General features: G+C 41.8%; 1 protein-coding gene across 1 annotated transcript in view; it reads left to right on the forward strand.

Moving 5' to 3' along the window:
• Nucleotides 1-25,567, forward strand: part of Topaz1 (testis and ovary specific PAZ domain containing 1) — a 49,978-nt gene extending 24,411 nt beyond the window's left edge. The window contains exons 9-20 of the mRNA XM_027415476.2: nucleotides 469-532; nucleotides 3,756-3,907; nucleotides 4,115-4,207; nucleotides 8,326-8,441; nucleotides 11,919-11,985; nucleotides 13,243-13,417; nucleotides 14,468-14,568; nucleotides 18,164-18,329; nucleotides 18,912-19,076; nucleotides 20,568-20,771; nucleotides 22,273-22,456; nucleotides 25,348-25,567. Coding sequence (XP_027271277.1) covers nucleotides 469-532; nucleotides 3,756-3,907; nucleotides 4,115-4,207; nucleotides 8,326-8,441; nucleotides 11,919-11,985; nucleotides 13,243-13,417; nucleotides 14,468-14,568; nucleotides 18,164-18,329; nucleotides 18,912-19,076; nucleotides 20,568-20,771; nucleotides 22,273-22,456; nucleotides 25,348-25,567 — 1,707 coding nt within the window. The remainder of the gene's footprint in view (nucleotides 1-468; nucleotides 533-3,755; nucleotides 3,908-4,114; nucleotides 4,208-8,325; nucleotides 8,442-11,918; nucleotides 11,986-13,242; nucleotides 13,418-14,467; nucleotides 14,569-18,163; nucleotides 18,330-18,911; nucleotides 19,077-20,567; nucleotides 20,772-22,272; nucleotides 22,457-25,347) is intronic.
• Nucleotides 25,568-26,758: the final 1,191 nt, after the last annotated feature.

Consider the following 26,758-nt stretch of genomic DNA (forward strand, 5'->3'; position numbering starts at 1 on the left):
TATTGTACAAGTTTATCAAAATTAACTTTATAGTGAACATTAAGGTTGATGGACATTTGCATTGTCTCTGTTTGGACAGTACAACAGTAATACTCTCGGCATTCTAGTCATGTTTCCTGGGGAACATGTGCTCACAGGCCATAGGGACTGCATATAATCAGCCCTGGTAGATACTGTGGGACAAGTTCTGAACTGGCTATTCCAGGTCACACTCACAGTAATGTCAGGGAGTTCTGTTTGCGTTTCAGCTCTTGGAATCATCGCAATCATGGTGGCCATTCAGCCAGCCATGGTGGTACACACCTAAAATTCCAGAACTTGGGCAGTGGATGCAGAATAATCAGTCCAGTATACATTTCAAGCCTGTGAATTAACTTGAACTTCAATTTTTATTCTAAGCTCTAAGCTCATAAATTTGTTTTCTTGTAAAACATATAAAGGTGATTGAATGTTTTATGACTTTTACAGATCTGTGTGGATGTGTTTAAGAAATACATAAGCCTTGATGAGCAGCGTTTGCTACAGAGAGCAGGTATGCAATAACTGAATGATAATTACAAATTTCCTGTGCTGTTGTATCATCAAGGATTAAAATCAATCCAGAAGGGAAATGCTTGCTGTGAAAGCCTGGCAACCTGAGTTTGATCCCTGTATCCTGCCCAAACGTAGAAGGAAAGACCAAATCCACAGAGCTGTTCTCTGCCTTCCCCAGTCACACCCTACATATACATCATGCAAATACATACACAACCATTTCTAATTAAGAAACACTTAGGGGGGGTGGTAGGAGAGGATGGGAGGGAGAAGGGAACTGGGATTGTCATGTAATTCAATCTTGTTTGTAATTCAAATAAAAAATGAGAAAAAAAAGAAACACTTAAAATTTATTTTCAAACTAAGGGTGAAAACTGAATGCCTTGCCTAAGATTGACTTGGTTGACCTTCGAAGTTATTAAAAATAAAAAACTGTGTCCACCTAACAATGTAACCCCCTTATGTACTAATACTTTTGACTTAGAAATTTCATTTACATGTGTAAAAGCAAAAGTGTCTTGCTCATCAGCCATCAGCTCTCCATGCAAGGCCACTTTAGATCCCGAATCTTCCCTCTTCATCCTCCTCTTCCCACATTCCCTTCATTGCCAGGGCAGCAGTCCTATCAAGATCTGTGCAGCTCTGTCAGCATGCCAGCCTGTGCTGTGCCTCATTGCTGCTGGCACCATGCTGTCTGTCTAGGATGCTCTTCCCATGGCAGAGGCTAGGTAACCTTCAAGGCCCAGTCCTTACGAGAGGATTGCCTCCTCTGTCAGCCCTTGTCTGAGTCCACAGCATCTCCTCATGGTGCTGGATTATGATAAGAACCAAGTTTATATACATTTGTTCCCTGACACAGTCACTGAAGCCACACAGTATAATAATAGCAGAGCATTACAGTTCCATATTCATGAGCATCAGCCTCATTCCTCTGAAAACATCCAGGGTCTTCATGTCTAATAAAGAAGTTGTTAAGTTAGAGGCAATAGGAACACCACATATGGTAATATACTTGTGATCCAGGGACTGTGACAGCCAAGGAGAAGTTAGACAGGATTAAATGTAGGCAAGTTTCCAAGTTTCAAAAACCATTCCAAAGCCTGTGAAAAGAGAAGGACATGGGTGGGAACCATGAGAAACTCCCCAGATGTAGAACTGTGTAAGTATCAGTGGCCATGAGAAAAATATCTGAATTTAGTTTGGAGGGGGTGTCTGTCTGTCTGTCTGTCTGTCAGTGTGTTGCAATGTATCACTTCAAGGTGAGTTTCAAGGGTTCTGGAGAGATGGTTCAGGGGTTAAGAGTGTGCACTGCTCTTGCAAAGGACCAAAAGTTTGAATCCCAGCGTTCATGGGGGGCAGGTGATAACTCCAGCTCCTGGCCTCCTCAAGTACATCACTCATGTGCACAAACCTACACACAAACATACATGTACACACAATTAAAAATAAAATAAAATGGGCCATGGGAGCACATACTTTTTTTTTTTTTTTTTTTTTTTTTTGGTTTTTTGAGACAGGGTTTCTCTCTGTAGCTTTGGAGCCTATCCTGGCACTCGCTCTGGAGACCAGGCTGGCCTCGAACTCACAGAGACCCGCCTGCCTCTGCCTCCCGAGTGCTGGGATTAAAGGTTTGCACCACCAATGCCGGCAGGAGCACACATCTTTAATCCCGGCACTGGGGAGGCTGAGGCAGACATATCTCTGTGTGTTTGAGGCCAGTCTGAGCTACAGAGCGAGTTCTAGAACAGCCAAGAGCTACACAGACAAACCCTGATACATGATATTTTTAGACCTGCTAACTTTAACTTTTCAGTTTTGCTGAACTTTTTTGTTAACTAGTGACTTTCCCAAGCTATATTGGATTATTCAGATAGTAATGAGTATTTGTGGTGAAATAACACAAAAGTAAAACCAGAAGTGATTTTTGCTAAGGCACTTTTAGCTAAAACTTACAGATTTGGACTAGGAAATTCTGGAATGGAAAAAATGGTAAGGTGATCTCAGTTAATTTTAGTAAAATTAATGTGGAAAAGTGAAAAATGGTTAAGTATTATACAGAAAATAGATTAAGAAATTGGATGGACAAAGCTATGTTCTTTTATTTAAAAATTCATTTTTATTTTATGTACACCAACCCCAGTTCCCCTTCCCCTCCTCCCCTGCACCTCACCTTCCTCCCCTCCTCCTGCCCTTCCCACCCCCATGCACCTCTCATGGGGGATATGGCCCTCCATGGGAAGTCAGCAAAGCCTGGCTTACCCAACCCCTGCCTCCTGTATCAAGGCTGAGCAAGGTATCCTACCATAGGGAACGGGCTCCAAAAAGCCAGTTCATGCCCCGAGATAGGTCCTGGTGCCGTTGCCAGTCTCTCCTACCCCCAAACAGATCAGATCACATAACTGTCCCCCACATTCAGAGGGTCTGGTTGTGTCCCATGCAGGTTCCCCAGCTGTCAGTCCATAGTCCACGAGCTCCCTCTGCTCAGATCAGCTGTCTCTGTGGTTTCCCCATCATGGTCTTGACCCCCTTGTTCATAAGATTCCCTCCTCCCTCTCTTCAGCTGAACTCCAGGGGCTCAGCCCAGTGCTTGGCTGTGGTCACTGCATCTGCTTCCATCATTACTGGATACAAAACTACTTTCCTAAAGAAAATTGATAATTTCTTAGTCCACAATAATAAACTTAAATAAAAACCATTCCAGGTCACCGGGCATTGGTGGCGCACGTCTTTAATCCCAGCACTCGGGAGGCAGAGGCAGGCAGATCTCTGTGAGTTCGAGACCAGCCTGGTCTCCAGAGTGAGTGCCATGATAGGCTCCAAAGCTACACAGAGAAACCCTGTCTCAAAAAACCAAAAAAAAAAAAAAAAAATCCATTCCAGGTCAATTGGTGAAGTTAAAGCCGTAAGAATGAGTAATAAGAGTCAAAGTAGTCCTGACCCGTCACCAAGTTACTGTGCATTTCCAGGCCATGTGCAAGCCTCAGAGCCCTGCAGGAGTGAGGCTCTGGGGACTTGGCAGTAAGACCATAGTGGCCTTGACACTGCAGGCCGAGCATGCTTGCTTGACTTCTGATGTCACTGCCATTTTGACTTTTGCTTTCATTCTCATCAATTATCTATGACATTTCTGGTGCCTTTAGGAATGAGTTGATATAGTGTCTTTACAGGAGACCCCTCTCTGTCTGCAGAGCAGCGAGTGACTAGCCTCTTCTCACTTTCAGCACACATATTCCTGGAGTACTACAGAAAGTTTCCCCCAGGGGTACACTTCAGTCTACAAGTCCTGAATGACCTTCTGATCGCTCTACTCAAGCACTGTTTATTGAAAGAAGTCTTTCAGGTGGTGAAGCTGAGCACAATGGCTAAAGTGCTGGTGAGTAGCTGAAACTCGTGCCCGCCACCTCCACAAGTGCGCAGCCTCATCCCCCGTGTGCCTGTTACGTCAGCACCTAAGCCTCTGCCTGTCACACACTCCCCAGAGAACAGGCACGCCTTTCAGTATCAATGAATTTGAGAAATTTAAGGTGCACCTTTGAAAAAGGTGAAAGTAAGTGCTACTTTGTTTGTTTCTTTTATCCAGCCTGCCCTGAAAATATTACTAAAAATATTTGAGTACGTGGCAGCTATGAAGTTAAGGAACGCTGTGCCTGCATTAATTGAGATTTTTTGCAAGGTATGATTTTAATCTTTTATTTTCTGATAGGGGGTATCAAAAGGAGACTGTTTCCACATAATTATTTATCTTTTTACTCATGTTCTACTTGGTAAAGAATTCATGTTATGTTTTTCATCTGAAATAGTTCAGAAGCATACTCCAGTGATTGACTTCTCCTTAAACAAATATTCTCAGTATTCAAACGACTGCTTTCTTACTGTAAATTATCTTCATCTCTACTCCTTAATTGTAGCTAAAAGAATTATTTTAAAGGCAGTGGTCGAACATGTCTTTAATCCCAGCACTTGGGAGGCAGAGGAGGGCAGATCTCTGTGAAGTTGAGGCCAGCCTGGTCTACAGAGTGAGTTCCAGGACAGCCAGGGCTACCCAGAGAAACCCTGTTTTAGGAGAAAGAAATATAGAAAAGAATTCTTTCCTGTAACTCTAGTTCCAGGGGTTCTAACACCTTCATACATACACAGACATGCATTCAGACAAAACACCAAAGCACATAAAATAAAAATAAATAAGTTATCTTTTTTAAAAAAAGAATTCTTTCTCAGAAATATTTAGGGTCACAACAAAAACAAACAGGAATATAAATAGAAAATTTTAAATAAAGTAGTTAGCAATTGGTTTTAAAATTTGGCATTAAGCAAAATGAAGAATAAGAATTTTTTAATGCTATTCTAAAAAACCACATTAAAAATTTAATGTGTGTGTGTGTATGTGTGTGTGTGTGTGTGTCTGTGTGTGTGTGTGTGTGTGTGTGTGTGTGTGTACATGTGTGTATGTGTGTGCACGCACATGGGGGCCTGTGTGTGTGTGTGTGTGTGTGTGTGTGTGTGTGTGTGTGTGTGTGTGTGTACATGTGTGTATGTGTGTGCACGCACATGGGGACCTGGGACTCAGTGGTTTAGGCCAGGCAGGCTAGACACCAAGACCCCAGAAATCCTGTGTGAACCTCCCTGGCACTGGGATTGCAGGCATATGCTGCTGTGCCCAGCTTTTGACATGGGTGCTGGGGATCCTCATGCTTGTGCAGCAATCATTTTACCAGCTGAATTATATTTTCCAACCCCCAAAGTTTAACTTTTGTTGAATGCTTCAAAATACCTGATACACCCCAACCAGCAGTGGATTAAAAACATGTGTGGCAGCTTGTGTATGTGATCCTAGACCCCACAGGTGAAGGCAAGGGATCAGAAGTAGTAAGTGTGAGACCAGCCTCACCAACAGCACTGCAAAGAACCAGAGACTGTAACAAAGACCATGGTTTGGGCAACCTGGGAGGTGTTCTGCAGAGGTGGTTGGTTCCACAGTTATCAGGAGCCATTATTCCTAAAAGTTTCTCAATGGAGTATCAGCATCCCTGTGAAGACTTTCAGTATCATATTTCCTTAGATGTCTCTGCTTCTGATTCTAGCAGTATAATGTACCTATCCAATTAACCATAGAGAAAACAGAAATTCAGAGTTTACTTTATGTTCATAAATAGGCTGCTAACCTAGTTTGTCAGGAAATAATTTATACTTGCCCTGGTATTTGAGCACTTTTTTTTTTTTTTTTTTGGTTTTTCGAGACAGGCTTTCCCTGTGGCTTTGGAGCCTGTCCTGGAACTAGCTCTTGTAAACCAGGCTGGTCTCGAATTCACAGAGATCCGCCTGCCTCTGCTTCCCGAGTGCTGGGATTAAAGACGTGCGCCACCACCGCCTGGTTTATTTGAGCACTTTTTAAGGATAGATTTTTCTTTTCTTTTTTGAGATAGGGTCTGATCCTATAGCTCTCACTGCTTGGAACTCACTCTGTAGACCAGGGTGGCCTCAAGCTCACAGAGCACTGCCTCCCTCTCAAGTCCTGGGATTAAAGATGTGAGCCACCACATCCAGTTTAAGGGAGCCAGTTACCAGGTAGCCAGTTTGTTCTTTCTCAGGTTTGATTTATAGTTGGCTCTGTTGTTTGCTGAATGTCACTGCGTGGAAGGGAACTCAGAGACCAGCGGGTGCCGTTTGAGATGTTACTGACAGCAGTAAACCCTCTTGGTGCTGTCTGCATTATGTCATACGGTTGAGTGAGGTGAGGCGAGGAGCTGTTTTCCTCTGTAAGAATAAGAGTGACCCATGTTTCCCATCTGGAGGAGCGACCCAACAGAAGCAGTTAAGGACTTGAGTCTGTAACAGTCAGGAAGTGTTTCATCAGACAGCTTAGAAACTCCTTCCTAGGACCTGCTCAAAGTCCACCATCAAATTTAAGGCAGTTTTCCTACAAGTCAAGATAGGAGATCCATCCCCGGTGACTTTTTACTGTTCCCTTTACTAAAAGTGACACTGTCTCACTCCAGCTTTATGTTCTTAATGACAAAAGGTGACTTCTCCACTCTCCCTGTCGGTCTTAGCTGAGGTTTCCACTGCTGTGTAAGACACCTGGGGAGGAGGAGAGTGTTTGCTTCAGCTTACATATCCTAAGCACAGGCCTTCATGAAGGGACCTCAGGGAAAGAACCTGGAGTCAGGAAGCCGTGGAAGGAGCCGCTGGCTTGTTCCTCATGACCTTACTCAGCCTGATTTCTGATACAGCCCGTGAATGGCACCACCCAAATGGGCTGGGCCTTCCTACATCAATCACTAATTAAGAAAATGCCCCTCAAGCTTGCCTATAGACCAGTGTTATTGGAGGTGTTGTCTCAGTTGTAGTTTCCTCTTCTCAGATAAGTCTACCTTGTGTCAAGTTGACAAAACAAACACATAAATAAATATAATCAGGACATCACCCTGTGGTGATATCTTGTTTGTTCAAATAGAACATGTCTGAAGAGCAGAGGGTGGAGCTTGCCACTAGTTAGCAGACAGACAGGAAGTGAGATGGCTGGGCAGAGAAAGGATGATAGGCAGGAGGAGACAGGAACTCAGTCTTTTCATCTGGGAAGTTGGCAAGGTAAGGTGTGACTGTGGCTTGCTCCTTCATCTCTCTGATCTTTCAGCTTTTGCCCCTATATCTGACTCCAGGCTTTTATTATTAAGACCTATTAGAACTCTGGATACACAACCCAATTTTTAATTCCCACTACTCCCTTAAAAATCTAGATGAGGGAGGTGAAGCATTTACCCTCTCAAATGTTGAAAGTATGTTGAGGAGACTGAGCGCCTGCCATGCGAGCATGAGGACCTGAGCTCAGATCCCCAGAATGTGCCTTAGAGCTGGGTGGGAGGCAGAGACAGGAGAACAGCCCAGAAGCCAGTGGGGCAGCTAGCCCAGGGTACACAGATAACAAAAAAATACCCTGTCTCAAACAAGGTGGGAGATAACTCGTACAGTCAGAAGTTGCCTGCCAGTCACATGCGGCCATGACAGGTGTGCTCCACAGTCACACGCACGCTTCATCACTACACATTCCACACACAAAACAGCAAATAGTAAAATATAAACACCTCAGTGTCCAAGTAATTTCTCAGTAGGAGACTGTAACCACGATACTTCTTTGGAAGTATTGTTCATGCACGTTCAGCTGAGTCAGTCTCCTAGTTCTGGGGAGCACTCCAAGGCTGCACACAGGGCCTTTAGCAGGAGCCGTCCAGCCTCTCAGGGTGTTTGTCTCCATTCATCACTTCTCACACCAGAAGCTTCAGTTACTTCCCTCAGCACTCCCTATTCAGGCTGAGGGACACAGAAAGGATAAGAAGTGAGGCATGTCGGGATTCTGTTATGTGACTGTGTGTGTGGACAGTCAGTTACCTAGGCTGTTAATTTATTAAGTTTAGACCAGTTCTTCCATGGCAAGGGCCAGGGGTGACACTCTGGACAGTCTCCTCAGAATTTACCATCCGGGATGAGGCATCAGTACCACAGCTGCACTGGGACAGACAGTGCCAGGTAAGAGTGACACCACAAAATAATCTTGGAGAATGGGAAGGAAAATCAATTGTTATTTTCAAAAGTGCCGTTCCCATGTTTGTTTTACATTCTTAAGGCATCTTTCTGTGGTTCTCAACACTTGAAGAAATTGTGCTTCAAACTTTGCTAATAAGTTTTGATTCCCATCCCCATGTTTCACTCCTGTCACTGTCTTACTCATTTCTCACACGTGACTTCTCTATTATTTCACATTTCCACAAGAACTATTACTGTTTTCTTCTGCAGTTCATTGAAGCTGGGATGGTACCTGACTCAGAGCACTTGAACTATATTGTCAAGCTGTTATACCAAGCACAGGCATCCCATCAAGACATAGCTGCAGTTCTGGAAGCCAAGTCCAGGTAAGGTGGGAGACTTGCCAGGTCTGTATCTTGGTGGGGACCTAGAGAGGTGAAGGCAGACCACTTCTTTCAACTCTCCTATCTCAGGGGTACATTTGTCACCTGTCACAAGCCCTTCCTGTCTCTGCCCACAGCTGACCTTACTCTGCCTCCACTTGTCCCTCACATCTCTTGGCTCATGCTTTAATGCTTGCTCTCTGTGCATGCAAGTAACTTTATCTGTTTCTCCCTGGCTCACTTTCTGTTAGCTTGGTGTTCTCCCTTCCCCCTCACACACTATGTCTACTCAGTTTATGAGGCCCCAACCATTTATTTAGTCTCTGATTGAGTTACACTGCCATAGGACTGGGGTGTCCCTCCTTGGGACAGCACTTTCCTGGCATGTGCAGGGTCCTAGGTTCTGTCTCTAGCCACAAAAGCAAGCAGGTAGTACTGCAATATACCTATACTGAGAAAAGGGAAAGCAAATTTTGTTGGGGTTGGAGAGATATATTAAAGTGCTTGCCACAGCCGGGCGGCGACGGTGGCGCATGCCTTCAATCCCAGCACTCAGGAGGTAGAGGCAAGCGGATCTCTGTGAGTTCGAGACCAGCCTGGTCTACAAGAGCTAGTTCCAGGACAGCTTCCAAAGCCACAGAGAAACCCTGTCTCAGAAAACCCAGGAAAAAAAATAATAAAGTGTTTGCCACATGAGTATGAGGACTTGTGTTCAGTCTCTAGCATCTACATCAAAGCTGGTCATAGATACCTGTAATCCTAGTGCTGGGGAGACAAGAGACAGGGAGGTCCCTGGGGTCAGCTGGACAGCCAGCCTTACTTATGTAGTGAGTTCTGGGTTTAGTGAGAGACCTCATCTCAGAAAACAAGGTGTTAAGTCCCTGCTTGGGACTTGAACATGACTGATTGGTAAGAGAATGAAGAAAAGACAAGACACACACAGACGGAAATATCTTGGGCCAGTGGTCTGGGCTCTTTGCTAGGAAAACATAGCACACCAGAGGCTTAGCATACTTGTATAGCATTCTTGCATACAGCTGAACAAGAAGGTGGGTTATTTATTACATACAGAGTAACACGAGGGTTTATGGTTTATGGTATGCAGCTGGATGGAGGAGGCAGGCTTAACTAATCTAGTAGGAGCAGTTTTGAGGTGTGAACATCCAAGGGGAGAAAGCTATGGCAGACATTTTCTGCACACACTACCAACATCCACACATGGGCCAGAAAGGAAGGCTTGGCCATTTCCCTGTGAGCCTTGCCCTGAGGAAAACCTTTGCCATTCTTCCATGGGTGTGAGGCTCTGGGCTTCCTCTGCTCCCTACAGCCTGAGGAGTGACACCTGAGGTTGACCCCTGTGCACTCCACCACCACCATCACCACACAGTTGTTTCTTTAAAAGAAGGCATAGACACAAATTGTAAACATCAGGAATGAGGGGATCGGTGCAGATCCTCCCACCACTGAAAAGATTGCCATAATATCCACTGTATGAACTCAGCAATGAAGATGTAAATGGTTGTATAAGTTAAAGGAAAAATTTAGTTCCTTTTAAAATTTCAAAATTTTAAAAGCTTCTAAAAAAAGGGGGGGGGGGCATCCCAAGGGTCAGATACTTTTTCTTGAGTAGTAATTTTTAAAATATGAGGCTGAGTGAATTGATACATAATTCCAGGATTTAGAGGAGAGAATATTTATTGGCCTATTTTTTTTCTTTTGGTGGTTGGTTTGTTTTTGTTTGCACCCAGGTGGCCTCACTATGTAGTCAGTGTTGGATTTGAATTCCTAATCCTCCTGCCTCCATCTGCCAGTTGGTAGGCTGTGCCACCATGCTGAGCTTATCAGGTATTACCCATATACAAAAAACAAAATGGGCCATCATGGTGGCGCACACCTTTAACCCCATCACTCAGGAAGCAGAGGCAGGTGGATCTCTGTGAGTCTGAGGCCAGTCTGACCTGTGTAATGAGTTCCAGGACAACCAAGGCTGCATAGTGAGACCCTTTCTCAAAAAACAAAAATTAAAAACCATGTGATACAAGAAGTCAAGAGATGCCAGGTGTAGTGACCCAACACCTGTAACCTAGCAGTTGTGAGACAGAGGCAGAAGGGTCAGAAATTCAAGTGTGGCATTGGCTACATAGCAAGTTTGAGGTCAGCCTGGGTTACGTGAAACTGTCTTCAAAAGACAGAAAAAGAAGAGCTGTTGATCTAGAACAGTAGCTCAGTACTTAAGAGCTGTTCTTCCAAAGGACCCAGGTTTGATTCGCAGCAGCCACGTGGTGGCTTGCAACCATCTGTACCTGCAGTTGTAGGGGACCTGACTCCCTCTTCTGGCTTCCAGTGACACCAGATGCTCACATGGTGCACATGCATGTAGGCAAAAATAAACACACACAAACTTTTTACATTAATTTTTAAGAGCTATGAACCAGTATTTTTCATGAGCTTAAATGTAAAATCCTTCAACAGATTACTGGAATGAAGGACAAATTCTTTAACTTGGTAAAGAGAGCTGTAATAAACCAACAGGCATACTTGAATAAAGACTGGAGGTTTTTCTTCAAGATTGAAAACAAGGCAGGACTCTGCCCACACTTCCATTAAGATCATTTGTCCATTCCTCCTAGCCAGGATGATAAGAAATGAAGATAAAAGGTGCACAGATTGGAAGTAAAATAATACCCTGTACTTGTAGAAGACATGAAGTACAAACCTATGTGACAAAGAACCTATCAAGGACAGCTGTAATGAATGAGTACAGAGAGGCTACAGAATAAAGACAGCCCACAGATCAACCGTGTGCTATGGAACAATAATGAACCTAGGAAACAAAATCTAAAACAGTGCTATTGAGAATAGCTCAAAAAACTAAATGCTACTTAAAAACCTTACAGAACATACTTGACTTGTATACTGGAAGCCATGAAATGTTGATAGAAATTAAATAAACATACTATTTTTTATGAATTGAGAGATCAAAAACAGATGTCAATTCTCCTTAAATCCCGCTTATTGGTTTAATTCAAGTCTAAGCTATGATACTTGTAGATAGAAAAATAATTCATCCTAGCTGGACATGGTGGCACATATCTGTAATACCAGTAGGCTGTATTACTTAGATACTGTAATACTTAGAAGGCTGAAGCCAAAAAATCAGGAGCTGTGGCCAGCAAGTTGTCTGGGCAACTAAACACACTTGCCACCAAGCTTGATGAGCCAAGTTCAGTATTCAGACACACGGTAGAAGGAGAGACTGACTGCGGCAAGTTGTCCTCCAAGCACCACATGAGTGCTCTGGCATAGCACACCCATAGACATGAGCACACAAGATAAGAACTCGGCTTGTAAGTAATTTTTAGGGCTTCATTTATGTATTAGTTTTTCTCGAGTCTTGTGTATATTTAAAATATAGAACAGACAGGAGCGTTGGTGACTTAGGGATGAAATAAGCTAATCAACTCTGTTCTGTCATTGAAGGTTACGAGTGAGGCAACTGAAAAAGACCTGGAAGTGTGATTTAGACTCAGCCTTGAGTGAAGTGGAGGTATGACATTTATCTTCAAAGCCATTGCTGGGCTCAGAAACAACACTGACAAAATGTTTGAATAATTAGGAAGAAAAGCTTTAGAAATATCAGTTAGAGAAAATGCTAAGGAAGAGAAGTCTGGTAGTTATATTTTTAAAGATTAATGTTTTGAAAAGCAAGCCTCTGAATTTGTAGGGCTGTAGGCTTAAGATGGAGCTTGACAGGAGATCATTTGCCGAGTGTGTGCAGAACCCTGGATTGTAAGGCTACTACCTACCCCACTCCCCCACCCACCCACACACACACAAAGTAAATCTAAGGTTGTGAACTATTTTTAATTAATTATCATGGTAACTTCCATTTCAAAGTTAGTTTGTATCGATCTAAAGCTCAGTCTGAAATCTAGTGCTGGGCAGATATTCGGCTGTAGTGCATTATGGGTGACTATGGGTCTGGACTGATGAGAGCTAGGACCACAGTGCACTCTCCTGGCATTTAAAGTAAGAAAGAGGGGAGGGGTTAGAGAAATGGCTCAGTGGAACTCCTGTTACCCATGTAAGGTGGCTCACAGCTACACCTGCTTGTAACTTAAGCTCCATGGGATACAGCCCCTTCCGCCCTCCAAAGGCACCAGCATGCATCCCTACACATAGACACACACCTACACATATAATTAAAAGTGAAATAGAGTAAGAAAGGGGGCATCAAAGATGGCTCTGCTCTTCATATCCATCCTGTGCCTCTCAGTGTTGAGATGGTCGTGGTCAGCATGATGTAACCTTGAAACAACCTTTGTCCTGCCACAGAAAGCTTCTCTTAGTTTTGACAGAAAATAGGAGACAGTAAGTTTATTGGAATTTCCTTGTTGGCCCCAAATCTTAAAAGGCCAAATAATGGTTTAAAATGTGTTCCCTCTACAAACAGGAAAGGAAGCAATGAGTTGCCACAGAGATGCTCATGCACCTTGGTGACAGTGCTCCTCATGGAGCTCTGTCCTGCCTGTCATTTGAGTAACTGAATGATCACAGTGTGTTCAGTGCTGTCTGCAGTCCACAGACTGCTATAGGGAGAAAAGCGGAACTTCCCTGTCGTGTTACTGAACACTGCTTGTCAGGTTTTCAGTTCCCAGACTTAGTCATACAGATTTCCGCGTCCCTTCTGGTGCCTGTGTGATAGATACCATGTGCTTGCAGAGATGGTAGAGATTTTACTTTTACCCCCTCTTCCTCTTTCCCTCCCTCCTCGCTCCCCCTCCCATTTTTAATAATTTAATAGACTTGTAAAGAAAAAGGTGACTGGACCAAATTGGGAAACCTGTATATTAGCATAAAAATGGGCTGTGAAGAATTTGCAGATTTCCAGAGATTCTGTGCTTGTGTTGCTGAAAGCCTCACAAAGGATTGCAAAGAAGAATGGCCAGGTGTTCCTTTTTGTGAGTTTGCTGAAACAGGTAAAATGTTGCTGTTTTGTTTTGAGGACTGTGGTTCTTAACTAGAGGGTAAAAATGCTCTTCCCATGCAGAGGCCTAGCCAGTGTTGCAAGTTTCAGACAGACTGAAATCTATTTTTTTTTTCCATCCACCTATTAATGTTAGATTATAGTCAAGGGCAGGAACTCATTTTTAGTGTCAAATATTTCACAGAACATAAATGTATTTTCTTTTCATTTAGGTTAATAAAGTTATTGCAAGTAATACGGGAGCACCCAAATTTTTGATACCACTGGTATTGCTACTGTCTGAAAATCAAAAATATTGTATAGCCTTTAAAAATATATTCTCTTGAAGGCTGGAGAGATGGCTCAGAGATTAAGAGCACTGGCTGCTCTTCCAGAGGCCCTGAGTTCAATTCCCAGCAACCACATGGTGGCTCACAACCATCTGTTATGAGATCTGGTCCCTTCTTCTGGTTGAAGGCAAACATGCAAGCAGAACACTGTATACATAATAAATAAATACATCTAAAAAAATACATTCTCGTGAAATAATGAATGCCTCACTATGCAGCCTGAATTAGCCTTACATTTATAATCTTTCTACCCCTGCTTGAAAGTGCTAGGATTACAGAAGTGAGCAACTACATGGGACTTGAGATGTTGCTACTGTGACTCCTCCTGTAAAAGGCCAGAGAGTGACTCCTAGGCTGTACATACAACCCACACAGTTTCAATTTAAACCATTCTTTGAAAATAAATAAATCCACTATTGGGCTGATCGTGATGGTGCACACCTTTAATCTCAGCACTTAGGAGACAGAGGCAGGAGCATCTCTGTTGACTTTAACATCAACCTCGTTCACATAGTGAGTGTCAGGATGGTCAGGGCTGTGTAGAAAGACTCTGTCTCAAAAGACAAAATGACAACAAAAACCCACTACTATCTTTGGGGCTGGGTTTAGCTTGTGGGACAGTTTCCAACATTAGGTCTTAGAAGTGATTTCATTAATTCTGCCTCATTGTAAGTGACTGTCTCATTTCTTTCCATGTCTGCTTTATGTTTCAGTTAGCAAAGATCCACAGTTCAGTGAGGTGGATAAGACTTTGTTGGGAAGGATCGGAATAAATGCTATGTACTTCTATCACAGACTGATGCTATGGTCCAAGGTATTTCATTGTATGTTGGTTCGATTTGGTGCAGAGAATCTTCGTTTAAAAACTAGGAACAGAATATGGAGTAATCCTTCAAATCAGAAATTTTCTAAGAATCACTTCAGGCACAACAAAATGGCCTAGACTACTTAGTGAGTTCTTAGTTTCCACATTGGTGGGATGGCGAGACACCACCTGCGTTTTTAGAATCTGATGATAGATAGGCAATACATAGGAGGCCATGCTGAAATACGTTTGTTTGAATGTACTTCGACAGCTCCATGGTTGTCTTTATAACCCTGAAAGAGCTCAAAGCACCTTTCTTTCCTAACCTATTCATGTATTTATTCATTCATTGAGACATCGTCTCTCTGTGACATCCTGGCTGTCTTAGAATTCAGTATGTAGACCAGGCTGGTCTTGAACTCAGAGGTTCTCCTGCCTCTGCCTCGTGAGGGCTGGGATAAAAGGCGTGTGCCCCCATGCTCAGCCTCAAAACACCTTTCTTACGATGAACCCAAGATGCTCATGATCATCAAAACTGTCTGCAAATCACCCCTTGAATACTCAGGCGCCATGTGCCCACCATGTCTGACTCTCTTAACTGAGTCCACTATGCAGGTGGTCTGGTGACTCAAGACCATACTATTCTGTTTTATTTTGTTTGTTTACTTGTATATGTGCATATGTGTGCATACATGTGTGTACACACACACACACACACACACACACACACACACACACACACACGTTATGTATTTGTAGTCAGAGGATAATTTACAAAAATTGGTTCTCTTCTTCAATCATGTAATCACAGGGATTGAACTCAGGGCATCAGGTTTGTCAGCAGAGCCTTTGCTTGCCGAGCTATTTCACCAGCCCGCAGAACTACACTGTATTTACAACCCTTAGGTTCCCCTGAAGTGATAAATTGAGGGCATGAAAATCCAGTGTGAAGGGAAGAGCTGAGGATAGAATTAACAAAATGCAACAATTAAGTTTGATCACTGTTAAATTAACTGTTAAAGCTTAGTTTTTGTTATTCTGGTCATTTCAGAATTAGATGTCTATGCAATAGCATTTAAGTACAGGTTCACTTGTATATATGCAACATTCATGGACTAAAAGGAATTTTTGCACCCAGACAGGTTGAACAGAAAGTCTGTAGGTTTCCAGATGAATACTCACTGTATGGCAGACGGGTCCCTCTCTGCTGTAAGATCTGGTAGAAGGCCAGCCATGCCTGCACACCGGAGGACTTTAGAGCAAAAGTCTCTGACTATGAAGATTCAGCTAAAACTTTAGACTATTCTGTTTATTTGGATTTCGTTTCTTATATCATTAAGAACTTGGTGAATTTTTCTATCTTTAATTATTGTACTCAGCGAGTTGATTTTGCATATTGCCTTATTAGCTAGGAGGTGGTTTGTTTCTTGTTTGTTTGTTCTGTTTCATTTAGGCTTTTTGAGACAGGTCTCTCTATGTAGCCCTGACTGTCCTAGAAATCAGTATGTAGACCCAGCTGGCCTTGAACTCACAGAGACCCCCCTGCCTCAGCCTCCTGAGTGCTGTGACTATAGGCAAGTACACCATGACAAATTCAAGCCAATCCTTTTTTAATATAAGGCAAAATTGTTGAAATTAAACTAAAATTATTCTCTGAAACATTTACTCATATTGAAAGTATTTTCATATCATAACAAAAATCTGGTTGAAAAGAATACAGAATATTAAGGGTCTATAAATTGAGACATCTGCATACATGTACACATAGATATAACTTAATATGAAATGAACCTTTTTTTTTAAAGTATTTATTGGCTAGAATGGTAGCGCATACCTTTGATCCCCCAGGCAAGTAGATCTAGTAGATCCCTGTGAGTTTGAGGCCAGTCTGGTCTACAAAGTGAGTTCTAGGACAGCCACAACTGTTATACAAAGAAATCCTGTCTTGGAGAAAAAGAAGAAAAAAAGTGTTTCTTGTTGAGCTGCTTACAGGGAAAGTAGACTGGCCCCTAGTTTAAAATAGTAATGCACACCCAAATTGTTATGTCCAAACCAAAGACAACCTTCATGTAGAGTCTGTCACATAATTCATTCACTGAATTAAAAAGATAACTGTTCTCAGCTAATAATTTTGGTTTCACCTTACTATTATTCCATCTAAATTTGATGACAAATTATCTTCATTTCACCAACTCTCTTAGATCTCAGATTGGTAAACTGTAAAAGGAGGGAAAATGTAATAATTTTCCATAGTTAACACATGGAACTCTTGCCCAAACAACAAAATCTTTTTGGTTTGGTTTGGTTTTTTGCTTGGTTTTTGGTTGTTGTTGTTGAAAAATGGCCTTGCTATAAAGCCCAAAATAGCCTTAAACTATAGGCATGAGCCACAAGCCCAGCTCCACAGTCTTTTTTTTTTTTTTAATTTTTTATTCTTTTCACATACCAACCACAGTTCCCTCTCCCTTTCCTCCTCCTGACCCTCCCACCATTACCCTCTCAACCCATTCCCCCAGCCACTCCTCAGAAAGTGTAAGGCCTCCCATGGGGAGTCAACAAAGCCTGGCACATTAAGGTAAGGCAGGACCAAGCCCCTCCCCACTGCATCCAGGCTGAGCAAGCAATCCCACCATAAGGAATGGGTTCCAAAGAGCAGGTTCATACACTAGTAATAGATCCTGGTCCTGCTGCCAGGGGTCCCACAAACAGACCAAGCTACACAACTGTTGCCCACATGAAGATGGCCTAGTTTGGTCCCATCAGGCTCCCCAGATGTCGGTCTAGAGTCCATGAGCTCCCAAGAGCTCAGGTCAGCTGTCTCTGTGTGTTTTCCTGTCATGATCTTCACAAACACACACACACACACCCATATAATCCCTCTCCCCTCTCTTCCACTGGACTCCTGGAGCTTGCTCAGCCTGGTGCTTGGCTGTGGATCTCTGCATCTGCTTCCATCAGTTACTGGGTGAAGGCTGTGTGATGACAGTTAGGGCAGTCACCAATCTGATTACAGGGGAAGGCCAGTTCAGGTACCCTCTCCACCATTGCTAGGAGCCTTAGCTGGGGCCATCCTTGTGGATTCCTGGGAGTTTCCCTGGCACCAGGTTTCTCCCTAAACCCAAAATGGCTCCCTCTATCAAGATATCTCTTTCATTGTTATCCTGCCTCCCATCCCTCCCCCAACTCAACCATCCTGTTCCCTCATGTTCTCATCCCCCATCCCCTTCCCTCCATTGCCCCCGCCGAAATGCCCAGTTTACCCAGGAGATCTCATCAATTTCCCCTTCCCAGGGTAATCCAGGGACCCTCATAGGGTCCTCTTTGTTACCTAGCTTCTCTGGAGCTGTGGCTTGTAGTCTGGTTATCCTTTGCTAAGAAAGACACTTAATGCAGAAAGTCAATAAAAGGAGCAGTGCTGATGTGAAGCAAAGTTCTTGTTTTCCTTCTTTCTACCTTTATGACCAAACAGGAAAAGCATAAGCAAAGTCTGTCAGTCTGGCGTAGTAATTCAAACTCGTAACTGTCTCCTGCATTTTGGCACTGACTGTGTGTCTCTCTGATGCTGTAAATCAATGATACTTAGTGTTCTTTACTTTTATTCCAGGGAAGGATGGTCTTAGATACACTGTATGAGCTAAAAATACATTTTACAAGTTTAAAAGGACTTACGGGACCTGAGAAAGTGGCACCACGATGTCAAATTGTGAATGTTGCAGTGGAAATTTTTATCAAAAGTGGGAGCCTTGATGGTGCCATTTGGGTGCTGAGGGGTAAGTTCTAATACATGAATGCATAATACCCTGCTACTCTTCTTGTAAACATGGTGTAGTTGCCTTAAGTTGACACTGAGCTGGAGGTGATAGCTTGGTCTGAACTTCAGTGAATGTGTAGAGAGGAAAAGTCACTGTGGTATGAACCGAAGGGAGAAAGTGCCTTTAACTTAACCTTGGTTAACAAAAGTTTGTTCTTGATGTGACCTAGTTATCATAGAAACCCTAAGTCTGAAACGACTACAGTTCCATCCTATATATTAAAAAGTATAATCATATATGTTAATCATATGATCCATCCTATATATTAAAAAGTATAATCATATATGTTAATCATATGATCCATCCTATATATTAAAAAGTATAATCATATATGTTAATCATATGAAATATAACATTCCAGATTGAACCCACGTGGTCCAGTTTCAGAAGGTAGGTTCATGGGAAGTCACAACCATGGCCTCACAGCCCCATGTTCACATGTCTAGGCAAAAGTGCCTTCAAACCAAGATACTTATTTCCCAATTGTGATTATCCTGAAAAGTGTTATTTTCATGGTATGTTTGTGTTTTTCTTTGGGAGAATCGGAATGGATAATCAATACACCACTTTGGCCTTGTGATAGAATGGATGTGCTTAATCGGCATAATTTGCTCTGTACTATTGCACATGAGACCCTGGGCAAGAATCTTTACAGACAGACATTTGAAGTTTTGAGGAATCTGCCAGGCTTTCAGAATTCTCAAGGTATGTTTTTTAAAGTCTGTGTTCATTATCTTAAAAAAAATTTAGTTATCTTTATTTTATATGTATGAGTGTGAGTGTGTGTGTGTGTGTGTGTGTGTGTATCACATACATGCCTGGTGCCTACAGAGGCTAGAAGTGGGCATTGGATCTTCATAGAGATCCAGACACAACCAGTTTGTGAGCAGTCTAATGTGGGTGCTGGGGACTGAACCCAGGTCCTCTATAGGAACAGCAAGTACTCTTCTAAACTGCTGAGCCATCTCTCTAGCACAGCTTTCATTTTTCATTTTTTTTTCCAATCTGGTGCTTAATGGCTAGTAAGAAACAGTTCTGCACCTGTTGTGGTTAGGCTTTATACTCCAGTATTTTTTAATGAAGTCCTTTTCTATAAAGTACATTCTGTGTAAATCACATGTGTGGTTTTAAAGATGCTTCTCTTGGTTGTCTGTCAGCATATCCTTGCCTCTGTACATCTCGGGCACACATCATATCCTAATCTATTCTATTTAGATAGTGACGAGTACTCGATGAGTACACATCTTAGTAATACTTAGTAATGAGTTCTCTTAAAGGTTAAGTTCAAACTTTAAGGTAAGAGGAGAAGATGTGTTCAGAACTGACAAGTTCAGAGGATGATACCCAGGGTACAGAGGATGATTTAGGAACTTGCCAGACTCTCCATATCCTCCCAGCCTTGTTCCCATTGATTCAGGGATGCTGTTTATAGCTAGCATTGGTAGGAAGTGCCTTCCTTTACTACCCAGTGTGCCCAGTACAGTTGTATTGATGAAGAAACAAAACAGGTTTAGAGATGGACAGGGTGCTAGATTCTGGAAATCCGTAAGTGACAGACTAAAGGAGTTTCCTTCTGTATGAGTACAACAGGGTGAGCGGGTGATGTATAAGTTTGGTGTTTAGAAAGATATTTAAAGAGAAGGGATTCATTTCCTGATGAGGCTTGGACCACTTAAAGATCCAACAATGACATGAATCTAGAGTACAGGTTCTAGACCCAACTGAGTAAAAGGAATAATAGAATTGGAAATCTCCAAGGTGACTTTTCCCCTATGAATTACTAATGGGATACCCATTAAAGGATTTTAGAATAAATGTTAGGAGCAAATATATTTTAGTCATGAAAGGCTGAGGTCTGAGTTTTACAAACAGAACCATGAAAAATTTTCAAGACTGCATATTAAACCTAATATGGGGACCAAATCCAGCAAAGCTAGTTCAACTCTGAATTCTTTCTTTGTCAAGCTTCTTTCTGCATTCTCCATCACAAAGGAAGTAACAGTTTTGCTTGTAAGATTTTTGTTTTTTACTTGGAGAGTATCAAAGATGATTGTACTTCAGTGGGTCTGATTTCTGTAATGGAAAGAAAGGCTGAGGTTAGGGTGAGGAAGAAAGTTGAAGATTAATATTGGTCTTTATGTCATTAATCATTTTCACTTTATTTTACCATTTTGTTGTTATTTTTTTTCATTTCAGAAACTGTGGAGGTTTCCCAGTATAGCCTTCTTTTTAATAAACTTCTAGATGCCTGTATAGAAAGTAGCAGTCTTGGCATATCATCTTCTGTAGCCGAGTTCATGGTTTCGAAAAGCATCCCTATTGACTTTTCCTTTCTCAGGAGACTAATCACTGCCTTAGGAAGGAGTTGTCTGTGGCTCAAAGCCAGAGCCCACTACAAAAGTAAGTTCCATTGAAATGTTTCAGTTAATATGTTAGTTTTGATTACTTTTCTAATCCAGGAACCATCTATATTTAAAACTAGATTTTTAAATATGTAAAAATAATAGTTGGTACATATTCAGAGGCAGCGGTCTGATAGATCTGCACTGACTTTTGAAACCTGTTTTTTTGTCCTTTGTTTACAAGTATCATGTTTTCCTTTTAGCGTGTTATCAATTCCAGTCGAGGGTAAGAAAAGAAAACTTGACACAGTTTGACATGTCATACAACACAGGAGTAAAAAAGTTGGGTAGACTGAAATTTAAATGTTTGAGTATCAGACATCCTAGCTACCCAACCTGAGCTAGAAGTGTTTTCAAACTCCCAGCTGTGATCACGGTAGCAAGTGGTAACTTTTTTCTCAATGAAATGGGAGAAGAATTAGGTTGTATTATAGGTAATAAGTTCAAATGTATTATAGGTAAAAAGTATAAGCACTTTTTGGTTTGGTGGGTTTAGGTTTTGATTTTTTTAACAGGGTCTCATGTTTTATGTATGTATATGTACATAAACATAATAATTAAATAAAATTTAAATATTTAAATGTTACTGGAACATCTTTGGATTTTATTTAAATATGGTTTTCAGAGATTAGCATCATCACCTGCTCTGAAGTGGTTTCTTGAAAGAAAACAAAAACCCAAACATTTTAAACAAAATGTACATATAGGTTTAATTTGATTTAGATAAACTGTATATAATATTATCTGTGTCCAGTTGGGTGTCCTCAGAGTATTAACTGTCATTTCTAATAAGCAGCCAACTGTTTTAAGGTTAAGTCAAATCTGTTCTCTTGAAACGTGGAGTTGGTGACTGTGGCAGCCATACACAGGATGGAGTTCACGTTGTATCTTGTGCTTAGCACTTGGCAGAAGAGTAGGAACAGTAACAGCCACATGGGGTGAGGGCACCTTCAGGTAAACATAGACAGCCACAATATTTAACAGCAAGTGGCACCCTCACATTATAGTCTGTGTTTTGTATTCATAATTCAAGGTAGACAGTGACTATAAAAGTATAAAGTTGTTCATAGACCAAATCCCATTCAAACCTAAGTGGCTGTCTGGTTAGGAATTTTTTTCTTCTTGTTTTTCTTTTGTATTGAGATAATCTGACTACATGTAATACAAGCTGGCCTTCTGCTTCAGCCTCCCACGTGCTGAGGTTACAGGCATGCACCACCACACCTGGCTACTTATTAATTACTCTGAAATTATCTCATATATATTACTATGACTTGAAAAAATGTGCATTTACTATGGGAAAACTCATAGGTCATTTTTCAGAGTTCTCATAGTTAGTATCTAATGTACCAAGATGCTTACTATCATAAAAGATGTAATAAGTCTGAAAATATAAAAAGTTATGCTGGCCTGTAGGAGCTACCAGCTGTGGACACTTAGAAGTCTTAAGTCTTACCCACTGAGATTTGGTGCAATGTGACCTGTTGTTTAATTTTCAGGTGCTCTTTCACTGGGTTGCTACCCACCATTAGAGGGAAACTTATACCGGAAACTCCTATTGGTTCCTTCTTACTTGTCTGAGATTGAAATGCTTTTAGCTATCGAAATATTTCTGGTGTCTAATGCTAGCAGTATTCAGAGCCCAGGGACTTCCACACAGATGCTACAGATCGTTTTGAAGAGGTGGGTGACTAGAACCCCAGCTGAATTCTGAACATAGGTGTGGCTCCACACCTGCTCTGCAGTGCAGTGTGTGCACACTGTTTATTTACACTCTGTATATGTGTATTATAAACCTGACTACCATTTAAACTGAGAAAAGCAAGACCTACTTGAAGCTTAAAATAAGTTAAGGGACTAGGGATGAACTCAAGTGGTAGATGCATGAGAACCAAGCTGAAGGCCACACAAGTAAACAATGTACTTGCCATAAGACATGGATCTTCTCTAAGAACCAGCCTTTCCTGTGTTATAAAGTGTGGTGCCTTTGCCTAAAAGTTTTAGCTATGAATCTTTTTTTTGTTCCTTACAGATCCAGAATGACACAATCTGACATAAATGTCATGTCAGTGTGGACACTCATACAACCCTTATCTCTGAGAAATCCCTCAGTTTTTCAGCTGTAGAACCTCAATAATTTTTTAAATGTAAAGTTTACTATAAAACTCGTATTTTAAAAATAAAAAGGCTATTTTTGAGTGCCAGCTTCTCCCAGAATGGGTGATCCACAAGAGAGAATGCTAGGAGAAAGGCAAGTGCCTTTTGTGACTATCAGGCAAGGATTATGAAGGTCTGAGATTTTACCCATTTGCAAGTTGGCCTGCCACAGGTCAATGTGTGCTAGCATAAGACACAAGACTCCTGTGTTAGAGCAGGGTGCTTTCTTGCTGTGGCACAGCAAACAACCAGATGGTCTGCTTATCAGCCCGATTCACTCTCACCCCAAAGTCCTTCTGACAGCCCACGTGGACTCCTCAACATGTGGCAGGTATCCTGACAGGAAGGCAGGCCCAAGACTAAAGAACACAAAGACTGCTTTCCATTTTCTCTATAGGAAGACACTGATTACAGGTGTCACCAAGCCTGTCTTTTGCTCCAGAAGCAGAAACTGTGTTTGTCTTTCAAGATTCTTCACTATTTAAAGATGTTTGATTCAGAACAAGAAATAGCATCTCTAACAAAACTCCCCCAAATCCACTTGGCTCATGGCAGATTGTTCCCTGACATCTCGTACTCAGACCTGCTGACCGTGCTTTCTCAGTTTGATACAGGAGTCATGTGGTATAGCCCCCATTCATTTGTTTTGTGTGTTTCAAGACAGGGTTTCTCTGTGTAGCCCTGGCTGTCCTGGAATTCACTCTGTAGACCAGGCTATCCTGGAACTCACAGAGATCCACCTGCCTCTGCCTCCCAAGTGTTGGGCTCAAAGGTGTGTGCCACCACCACGCAGCTGTATAGCCTCTGTTTAACAGGAGGAAGTCATTTTACTTGTACTTTTTAAAAACCCATTGAAACTAGCCTTTGTTTTTATAGCTCTGTCTTTAGTAGGGGTTGGGCTTCCTTTGGCACTAAATACTGTGTGGCCTGAAGCATTTACGTTTTATTCTTAAAAGACTTTGACTTTCTTCTTGAAGCCCATTTCCCACACTTGCAGCCTCTATTTATTGTTGAATGTGAGAGCAGTTGTAGTCCTAGTCCATGACCAGTGACATACCTAGATCTTTGATTTTATCAAGGCCAATATGTTTTGTCTTGCTGGTGTGCTGAGACCTGGCTTAGGGTGCTAACCTCTATAGAATTTTATTCACTTTTAAACATTGAGAATATACCACATATTCAGTTTTCAGTCTGTCAGACTCTAAAGTGCCTTGTTTTATTTAGAAGCCCCCAGAAGACACTTGGATACTTGTGGTGATACATTGTTTATGATTTATTAAAGCCACTGGAGATCAAAATAGCAAAGTAGCTACACTAGTTATCTATAGAAGCCAAGTGGTGGTGGTACACACCTTTAATCCCAGGACTCAGGATTAAGAGGTAGACAGATCTGTTAGTTCAATGCCACCATGGCCTACACAAGAATGAAGAGTAACAGAACTGTTGCCTTTGACCCCAATACCCAGGATCACACACCTTTAATCCCAGCACTAGGGAGCTAGAAACAGGAGTGATAGGCTGGGTGGAGAAAGGAATATAAGGAGGAGATGGGAATTGAGAGCCTTTTGTCCCTGAGGATTTGTGGGGACAGGATAGCCACTTCAGCTGAGGAGAGGGAAGAGCTACTGGCTTGGCTGCTTTGTTTCTCTCATCTACTTCTTGAATCTTGAACCACAATATCAGTCTCTGGGTCTTCTTGAATCTTGAACCACAATATCAGTCTCTGGGTCTTTTATTTTTCGTGTTACAGATACTCCTTCCCCTTTTGAAGTGCAGGCCTTATTTAGGTCACCCAGTGGCCCACGCTGGTGTTAATTTATGTAGAACCAGTCTCAGAACTCTGCTCACTGACCCCCAACGTACCAAGAGCAGGACATTAGCCATTTCCTTTCTCCACAAGAAAAGCTACCATAAATTCAGGATTTCATGCCAGTGAACACAATCACAGTTGATGGCAGATGGAGCTTGAAAAAAATTATAACAATGAAGTTCCCAGGTCAGGACCAAAGAAAACATACAGCTCTGCAGTTTGTTACTAAATGTTAGCTGCATATTAAGTACTTGCTTGAAACTAGAAATAACTAATACCAAAAGAAAACAAATGTGATTATTAATCATTTAAGATGTGTTGTACTTAATACTAACTTATATAGCTTAATTTATAGTTATTTGTGAGTTATTTATGAGTGCAAAAATAGGTAACTGGCTGTATTCTAGATTAGTGTTTTCTCAAACTGCCCTTTGATTCTGGGTCCTAATATAAAATGCCTCTCATACTGCAAACCATGATCTAAAAAGCTAAAGAGTCACTGCTGAAAGATACGATGATAGTTTGGAATCGGTGAAAGCAAATGACTCTCCTACATGAACCACACTGCTTTTTTTTGAGAATTTCTGCCTTTGTGTTCACTTAACAGATGTGAAGAAAGCAAATCTCGAAGCAAGGATGACTATCAAGCTGCAGTCGAAAGATTGATCATGGCTGCTCGAATATCAGACCCCAAGCTCTTCATTAAGCACATGACCGTCAATATTAACAAGGAGCAGGTGTATAGCCTGGAGCATTGTTCTGCCCTGAAATGGTTGAAAGAGAATATGAAGTGGGCTGGAAAGGTTTGGCTTTTCACTAACCATTAGTTAATAAACATGTTGTTGTTGTTTTTTTTTTTAAGTTTAAGTAATCATTGTTGAATATAAAAGACAATAAAAATGGTTCTCATTGTATTCAGCATTTGTATCTTATTGACACTAGAAGTCATCAAATAGTTTTCAAGCAATAAAAAATTTTCATTTGCTTTATTACTAAAAAGTGATTTTTAAAAAAAATTAAATTTAGAAGGACCTAAGTATGGTAAATCCCTTTTTACTAATGTAATTCAAAGAGCGAAAAGCCATACACTGAACTCTGTGCAACACTTACAGGAGTACCCACAGAGTGGTAATTAATAACCACCAAATACTATGACTAACTTTGCCATAGTCAGGGTTGCTACTGCTGGAATGAAACACCGTGACCAAAAGCAACTTGGGGATAAAAGGTTGATGTGGCTTACACTTCCACATCATAGTGCATCATTGAAGGAAGTCAGGGCAGGAACTCAACCTGGAGGCAGGAGCTGATACAGAGGCCTTAAAAGGGAGCTGCTTACTGGCTTGCAACCTAGGCTTGCTCAGCTGTGCTTTCTTACAGAACCCAAGGACTAGCAGCCCAGGGTTGGCCCCACCCACAGTGAGCTGAGCCTTACCCCATCAGTCACTAAGAAAACGCCCTACAGCCAGATCTTATAGAGGCATTTTCTCAGTTGAGGATCCCTCCTCCAGCCAGCATAGATTTATAACACTAAAATTCAGAGCATTATCCCAAACGTTTAAATTACCCTCAACAGTTTCCTTCTAGTGTCTATGATTCTGTATTATGTGTGTGTGATATGGGAGAGGGGGATCTGTTCTTTTCCTTCCACCTTTATCTGGTGATCAAACCAAGGTGGTCAGGCTTGTGGGTCTGACAGCAAACGCCTCTATCTGTTGAGCACCCTAACCAGTACAGCATTTGTAGGATTTTTGACGATGTGTAACTGATGTGTAGTTAGACTTTGCTAAAGAAAATACTAAACAAATGTGCCAAAAGTTAAACATCTAACAAGGATTGTCCCAAAGCACTAGGAAGTCGCCTTCAGGATCTGCAGCCCTATTCTCTTTAGTGAGATCCTCATTCTTAACACTGTAAACCTTATACAATCTCAGGTCTTTAAGAAAAAAAGCTCTGAATGGGGTAGTAAGTGGACAAGTGGTGGGCGGGGGGGGGGACGACAACGTATTTAAAGGAGT

This window comes from Cricetulus griseus, chromosome 4 (genome assembly GCF_003668045.3).
Source record: "Cricetulus griseus strain 17A/GY chromosome 4, alternate assembly CriGri-PICRH-1.0, whole genome shotgun sequence".
Lineage (NCBI taxonomy): Eukaryota > Metazoa > Chordata > Mammalia > Rodentia > Cricetidae > Cricetulus > Cricetulus griseus.